This window comes from Monodon monoceros, unplaced genomic scaffold (genome assembly GCF_005190385.1).
Source record: "Monodon monoceros isolate NGI ecotype Baffin Bay Population unplaced genomic scaffold, NGI_Narwhal_1 Super_Scaffold_2, whole genome shotgun sequence".
NCBI lineage: Eukaryota > Metazoa > Chordata > Mammalia > Artiodactyla > Monodontidae > Monodon > Monodon monoceros.
This window is the reverse complement of record NW_021703776.1, coordinates 102,526,416-102,534,824: the sequence shown is the minus strand read 5'-3', so window position 1 is coordinate 102,534,824 and position 8,409 is coordinate 102,526,416. Positions and strand designations below refer to the sequence as shown.

General features: G+C 41.1%; 1 protein-coding gene across 1 annotated transcript; it reads left to right on the top strand.

Annotated features, from left to right (window-relative positions):
- The first annotated feature begins 1,462 nt into the window (after window positions 1-1,462).
- Window positions 1,463-8,171, top strand: CNPY1 (canopy FGF signaling regulator 1). Its single transcript, XM_029232974.1, is given in 5 exon segments — window positions 1,463-1,534; window positions 1,536-1,776; window positions 2,257-2,495; window positions 4,241-4,337; window positions 8,134-8,171. Coding segments are annotated over 5 exon segments (687 nt in total).
- The last annotated feature ends 238 nt before the right edge of the window (window positions 8,172-8,409 follow it).

The following is an 8,409-nucleotide window of genomic DNA, read 5'->3' as shown; positions in this document are numbered from 1 at the left end:
AAGCCAGTTAGCCTTCAAAGATGTATGAAATCAGCAAGATTCCCGTGCTGATCCCTAGGTATAACATATCTGTGTTAAAATAGGCACAATACTACTATATTCAAATACGTAAAATTCCACTTTCAAAATAAGGAAAACAATCCCGTTTGGTGGAAAGTTATCTTGTGGCGACTGTTTTTTCAAAAGCATCAACCCAGGAAATAAATAACACAGCTCTCAAAAGTAAGTTGTGGAAGGTCTCGCATATTGACATCCTGATTTGCTCAGATCTTATACACTCAGGATCTTTGCACGCAGCTCAGAACGTCAGGTCAGTTTAAAAAAAGAAAAAAAACAGTTTCGAGAGTAGTCTCCTCTCAACGGGAGATACTGTGGTGTGTAAGGACGGCATCCAGGGTTCCAAAAGCGCCCTGCCAATGCTCAGACCCTCTCCATTCAGTGATAGCGTGGCCCCTCGGTGTTTACAGTTTGATTGGGGAAGGAGAGGGTTAGGGAGGGGGGAGAGAGAATGGATTCTTGATCACAGTTAGATTTTTTAAATGAAAGAGCCAACTCTTCACTTTGAGGTTAAAAATGCTGCTTTGTGGACATGCAGAAAGTGCTATGAGCCTATTCATATGGACCAGACAAGGAAATATACGAAAGCACACGCAGGGCAGGAAGAAACCATAACCATTCTGTTGATGATCTGCTTGATAAACTGTAATTTAAGAATCTACCTCTGTTTTCTAGCTTTTAAGTCCCGATAGATATTTAATCTTTCGTTTCTGAAACAGATTTTCAATTTGCTAACCTATGTTTTTGGTTTTATTTACAACTTACGATGCTTCAGTGGCACAGTTAAAGGTGTAAATAAAAACGTAACTTGTGTTTTGACTGTGCGCTTTGAGCTACTTTCTTTAGGGTCTTTTGAGTGTAGACATTCAAAAAACTTAAAACACTCAATTTTTTAACTTGATATTTTAGCGGATAAAGAATGCTGCGGTACACTCCAGTTTAATAAACGACTTAATTGCAGAGATGACTGCATGGGCCTTGAAAGCAGTTCGTAATCAATCTCAAATCGAGTTTTGCAGGCAGAAGCAGGGATATTTTATCACGGCGCACGTGGTGGTGGTAATGGAAAGTTCATTAGTGCCGGTTTTCTTTGGCTCCTTCCTTTTCTACAGAGTTCGTTCCTTGCCGAGCCTGGGGGGTGACGGGAGTGACGCTCGAGTGGTTTTGGCTGGAAGCAGGGTTAAGCGAAGAGGCGCGCCGCACAGCCCGCCCCGAGCCCCGCGGCCAGATGGCAGGGAGGGGCGGGGGGAGCCTTTGTGCGCCCGGAGCGCGCATGTGAATGCCGCGCGGTCGCCGGCACCGGAAGGGTTCACACTGCGTCTGAAAGGGGACAATGGAGGCTGGATATATCAACATCGGCGAAATCGAGTTCATTTGTGATTCAGCCCCTTTCACCATGGTTGTCATGCAAACTTCCTACTTTGATCAGCAGAGGGTGGAGAGGGAGAAAGCCCGCAGAGGCCGGGGCCGCGGCGCGTCCGCGGCGCCCTTGGCGGGTCCCCGCCCCCTTCCGGAAGGAGCCGCGGGGACGCAGCATCCTGCACCTTGACCTGTCTAGACGGCCCCCGAGTTTTTGTCCCGGTTACCAAGGGCGAGGGGTGCTCTTTGACCCCCGCGCGGGGCGGAGGTGGTTGGCCAAAGGGTCCTCTGAATCCTCGCTGGATTCCGGAGGGAGAGGGGCGCGCGGAGACGGGCACCAGCTGTTCCAAAGACAGCGCAGCCGCCCCTGCGAGAGGGGCGATTCGGTCAGCCTGGCTTTTCCCTGCCCCCGGGCCCGAGCGGCCGCCGAGGGGCCACGGCGCGCAGGGCAGCGGCTGCGGAGCGCGAAGCCCGGCCTTCTCCCAGCTCGGGATGCGCTGGAGGAGAGACCCGAGCGCTCTCTCTGGCTCTGTCTGTCTCTTGCAAGTAGATAGATAATAACAGCCATTACCTGTGCTTAATGCCTTATTCTGCATGTTCCATGACTCTCCAAAATGATCACTTGTAGAAGTATAGTTTCTAGCTTGAATAGAAGTTTTTTCTTCTGTCCGCTTTCGAACATAGGCACTTTTTAAAAACCGGAATTTAGGCTAACCCCTTAAATTATGTAAATAATAGAACTGTGCACGTGTTGTATCAGGACAGGAATACTGTTTGGGGGATGGGGTGTGCTAGCACGTGCATTCAGGGGAAGGTCTTTTAAATAATATCAACGTTAAGACGAGTTTCCTCCCTTTTTTGGCTTTTCTCCACAGATTCCCTTAGCCCAGTCGGAGGCATTCCTCACAGACCTCTTGGATAAAGTGTGTGAGCGAATGAATGACTACAAGCTCGAAGAAGACCCCGTGACTAAGGAGAAGACTTTCAAGAGATTTGCTCCAAGGAAAGGAGACAAAATATACGAAGAATTTTTAAAATTCTCTTTTTATTCTGATGCTTACAGACATTTGAAATTCTCGGTAAGCTATCTTCTTCGCAGAGGAATTCTGTACTCCATGAACATGTTTTTGGTACTTTTTTTTTTTTTTTTGCTGTTTGTTTGGGGGTTTGTTGAGTTTCAAGACATGCCCATTAAACTGTTATCTATTAGCTTTGTTGTCCTGCTGCTTTCTCAGTGTTAACCGCGCACTTAGTGACTTGCCTTTTGAGACACCTAGGGGCTGTGGTATTTCATCTCCGTGGAGACAGTTAAGTGATATTTTCCAGAAAGTGCGTTACAAATCCCAGTGACTTGGAGGCACAGTTTGCATGTTGCTTTGCTCCTGGGGACGGTTGGGAAGAGGACTCAGTCCTCCCCGTGCCCGGGGAAGGTCTCTTACAAGTTCCTACGTCAGGAATCAGGGACTGTGGTTCCGAGGTTAAAATCCAAATTAAAATGAATGTCGTTTTCAAATATTTATAGCCACATGATGGAGGGAGAGTGACACACATCACTTCTTTTTCCCCAAGGCTTCACAGAAGAGGGAGAATTTTTTTTCCTGAGTTCATTCAAGTATTTTAGCACTAAACAAGGGTTTAGTAAGATAGCTGGCTTTATGCCGCACTTCCTCCCAACATAATGTTTATTTCACGTGAATGCTGGCCTCTGGCTCTCTAGAATGTGCCTGGCAAAATATATAGCAAGAGATTTCACTTAATGCTATCGAGTCCGACCAAGTGATGGGAAAGCCTGTCTGAGAAAGGTCTTTGGTTCACACGTTGGCCAAAATGTCAGACATGCTGAACCCCTGGTATAAGGGCTGCAGCTGACTTTTGAAGATTTCATTTTAATTAAAAAATCAAGGCAATAATTCAGGGCTAAAAGTACTGTAGAATGGGAATCACAGTGAGGAAGTGTGTTCGTATCTCACAGGTCTTCCATAAATATGTAATAGTGGAATTTAAATATTTTTAAATGCCATTTTAAAAATTTTAGCTTCTCACTTAATGAACTCGGAAAATGAGTTACTAGTCTCCAGTGAACACTCTTTACCACCACAGTTCCTAAGCTTGTGCTTCTCCGACGCAGACACACGCTCCAGTCAGAATTTAAGATTTTTGGGTGCGTGGGTACATTTGAGCTCCCTCTTCTCTGAAATGTCAGATGTGGGGTGGGGGGAAGCAAAGAAAATTATGGATGGATCCCTTAAGTGGTATGAAGAGAAACTTTCCTGAGTAACTGAAAAGCCCCGTTATCCTGAGTGCAATTGAAGATGAACTTGTATTTTGATTGCTGAGAAAGCTTAATTATTTTCACACTTCAGACCCTGTTTTAAAACCACAAAATGGATTATTATGTTAAATCTAAAGGAAACTGCTTTAACCATTTCAAGGAGCCGTGTTCTCTAAAGTTTCAAAACAAACAAACGAACAAAAAACCCGAAGACTTTCAGCTCCATAAATAGGAGCTCCATCCCTCCTGTTCCTTGCATTCCACTCCAGTTTGAGGAAGAGGAACAAATACAAAGAACCATTTTCCTGCCTCACCCTCGTCTTTCAACAGGACTAAACAGTTAGCCAAGTCTCAGGAAAATGATGCAATTAACATTCTGGGAAGAGGGTTCATCCAATGCAATGTCGTCTTAAACCAAAAGAGCTAATAAAATGGACCACCTTGGTAACATGATTTTATATTTTTAGCTAATAAAACTGTGACAAGTTCTTCCTAACAAGACGTCCTGTGAGTGCATATCTATCCACATGTGTTGTTATTCTGTTTCTACAGTGTGAAACTATAAGGGAAGAGTACGAAGATGAAATATTCTCACTTATCGCCCAGGAGGCACACTGCCTCGCTGACAAGCTGTGCAGTGAAAAACCAGGTACTGTGTCTGATGTAGCATGCGCCCTCTCCCTGGCCCACCCCTCCCTTGAGCTCAGCACTGCAGCATCTTTTTTTTTTTTTTTTTTTTTTTCAAACCGAGCCTCGCTGTCTCCCTGCCCCTGACGGGGTCTCCACTGAATCAGAAACGACGCCATGTGAGAGAAAAGCACACAGACCTCAGGGCTCTGAGGCCTTTGCTGGTTGCACTTCTTCTCCTCGACATTTTAAATGAATTTAAAGATGCTTGATTTCCAATTGGGAAGGAGCACAGTTGCACGAATCCAAGAATCCAATGCGTTTCTCTTTTTAAACTTTCAGAGCTGGGTTCTCCATCCTGGACCAGGGAAAGAGAATCCCTTTAGGACTTGTGTACTTACCTCCACCAACAGAAAGTGGGACCTTTCTTTAGTAAGAAATTTCAAACGTTTTTCTGTTTGTTTATTTGGCGCTAGATTTTTTTTCCAAGTTCCTTTCCCAGCATACCTACTTCTTAAAAATGTTTTTCTGGGAGAGGGTGGAAGATAATACTTGATTCGTATTCTTAAACACACACATGCATATACGCACAGTAAGAAGCTAGAAAACGCTGCCAGAAGTTTATTTTCTATATACAGAGTTGAAAAACAGGGCCACCCAGACCCGACCCTCCATTTGGTTGAACACACTTAGTCTGTATCACGTTGATACTTTTAAAATACATTTACAAGAATGTAGAACAAGTCATACATTCTTTTCAGATATCTTTGAAAAACTGAATGTGATATATGAAGACACTGGTTGGAAGCTGGGGAAATACTTTGATGCAATTATGGAAGCTTGAGATGTTTAGCATTCGGCAATTGTTTTTAATAAAGTATAATATACCTGCAGCCATAGGATCAAATTTAGTGCTGAAGTCCTTAAAATAACAGTTACTGTGAGTAGAAGATAAATATTTGTCATCCAAAGTTACTGAACGAGAAAGTAACAAATTTCCATTAACGTGATGACGTTTTCTTACTCTGAGGAGATAATGGGGTTGTTCTCTGTTTAAAATCCAGTTTAGTTGGGAATTTGAAGGAGAGTGTGGTGAAATGATGCAGTCAGGCTATAGCCAGGGATCCAAGAGCTTTTTCCATTGATCTTGATATTTACTGTTGTAACTTGTGAAATTCACGTAAATAAGTGCAGAGTCACAATTTCCCAAAGAAATTATTTTGGAAGGTTTTCAAGCTATTCAGAGGTGAACGTGTGCGTTAAGATGTAAGCAAAAATGTAACGATGTTGACAATATTTGTTTTCCTATTTTTTCCTCATAAAGGATTTGGGCTTGTCATAATCATCTATGGTAAATGCAGATCATTTGCTGTATGAGCACCTGCTCAAATATTACAAAAGTCTCAAGAAAGTTTCACCAACTCTTTATGGCAGTAGTTGCCTCAGATAATAAGATTCTGAGGAAAGACTGTTCCCGAGTGCGGCAATTTGGCTTAATTTCGATAATATTAACTATCTCTTTTCATTCCTTCTGCCTATTTATAATTAGAAATAAAAATTAATATTATCCTAAAGAAAACACAAGCGTAAAGCATAAACCTAGGATATGTGCAATATTACTAGTGTAAAATAAAACATGATCAAATAATTCTTAATAGCGTCGATTTTTTAAAAAACTGGTTAAGTGCTTATACTGTAAACATAAGTATCAGTGCCCTAGAACGATTGAGAACACAAAGTAACCACTCCAAAGAGTAAACCACCACATGGCTGCCACATAGTAAAACGGAGTGAGTTTTTTCAGGTTGTTTCTCTGTGAAACATACTTACGGATGTTCTAAACCACTTATAAATTAAAAACTAGGAATACAGTAACCCTAAAAAGAAATAAGAATCCCTGCCCTCCTAAACCCCCCTTATTATTGAAGTAAGTAAACCTCATGACAAGATAAAGAGTTTTTCAAACTTAAAAATTTTTGCGGGGAAAAAACTAAAGTGACAGAGCAGTGAGAATAATTCCAATTAATGACTGCAGCAACAAAGATGCAATACGTTTTAACATATTGGGATGCTTTCGGAAATTTGTGTGAAAGGTGAGACTCTCGTATTGTATAAAAAGTCCAGAAGCTTTTAAACATAATCTAATACAAGTACAGTAAGTTTCCTGCTATAGCATGACATTCACCCTCCATTTTGTAAAGGCGATGCTTTATTTTGTGCTGTTGTACCACAGTTTTGCTATGATCCCTCTGCACGATTTAAATGATGTTTTAAAAATGTGACTCTGTGTGTGTGTGTGAATTTTGCTTTTTTCTATTTCATGTAGACCTTTTCACTTTATTTTTAACAATTATATGGGAGCAGATGAGGGCACATTCACAGACTTTAACATTTCAGCTGTAGAGGTATAATTGACCTAGAAAATCGTAAGGTATTTAAAGTGTACATCATGGTGATTTGATATGTGTGTACATTGTGAAAGGATTCCCCCCATCTAGTTAATTAACACATGTATGATTCTTTAAAATATTAATATTCTAAGGCTCACCCCCTACACAAAATAAATGGGGAAAAATGGAGGAAACATATTTTATGTTAAACTTAAAATGACTGTGTTTGGCTTTAAAAATAACAATTTAGTGAGATTTTCATGAACGTGTCATCCTTTCAACGAATGAAAAACGTCTCAGTGAAAGGCTATGGTCTGCAGATGCCACTATAGCTTTATTCACTGGATAGAAGAAAAGTTATCAAATACACCCTGTCTGGGGGGCATGAGACAGTAATAGTGGTAGCAGGTTATTTCTTATGTATCTCTTTTTCTTTCCTAGGCATGAAATAAAAGTGAGTTCGTTAGATTTTCCTGGTTGAATGTTTTGTGGCACATGACTCAGTCTTTTCCAGATTGTCGTTTTAATGTCCTGAAGTAAAAATGGTATTTTAAAATCTGAATAATATATAAGGTCATGATTCAAATGATAGCTATACTCCACTCAAGGTAGAACATGTCACTCTAGGTTATGCATAAATGGATACTCTGGTCTGTGGAGGTTTTCATTAGGTAGAGTGAGGGTATAAACACAAATACATAAATATGTTTTGTATACATATCACTTCTGCTTTGATATCAAATCTTAACATTTAAAAACATCAGACCGATGAGAATTTGTGACACGATCATTTTGAATGCCACAGATGGAATAGGTCTCAGATACCCAGAAATGTTTAGCCTACATTTAAAGTAAAAGCATTTTGACCTTTTTGTATAGACTTCCAAGCACTAATGGGGGTGTTAAATTCTAATATTCAAAATAATTACCTTCAAGGCTAATAAATCATAGAAAATAATACGAAGGCTGGCCTATTTCCTACTTTAAATAAATTACGTAGCTAGAATAAACCGTAGCCCAGTCTAAAGAGAGCTGGCATTAATTGCTTCCAGTTGGAAATGTACTATGTATCCAAGCGTCATTGCCTCTCTGCTCCCTGGATTAAATGCCCAGCGCACGGATTCCCTGTCTCGAATATTCCTTAAATACTCCCATGACCACGGGCAAGACGATACAACCCCTGGGCTTTGTTTCAGAATACTCCAGGAAAAAATACTGGAGATGGGACAGGAATAGCAGTGGCTGACCGAGCTACAGGGGAGTAGATTACATTCGTCTTTCTACTCTTGGGTGTATTTGAAAATGTCCATAAGAAAGTTTAAAAAAAAAAATGTGCTTCCACAAGAATGTGCTTTTGCAGAAAGTAAATTATGACTTCTGGGCTGGTGTTAACTGTGATAGTGATGCCATCTAACTTTTTTCTTCCAGGTCTGTGTGAAACTTCTGCTAATCACACTGAACTCTAGGAATGACGGTGCTGCTAGTTAGAGGAGAGACAAGTCACAGCCCCAAGGTCAATGTCTGCATTTCTGTCCGCATGTTTCTTCATGAGAAGAAACTTTACGTCTCTTGTTCATACTGCATTGTCTCACGTTTGATATTTTATTGAAAAGCTCTTGTTTGGCATCATGACGAGCCCCAATTCTTTCTATAGGTGAAGCTGAGGAGTGCATGAAACGAATTACCTTTGTAGACTTTGATACA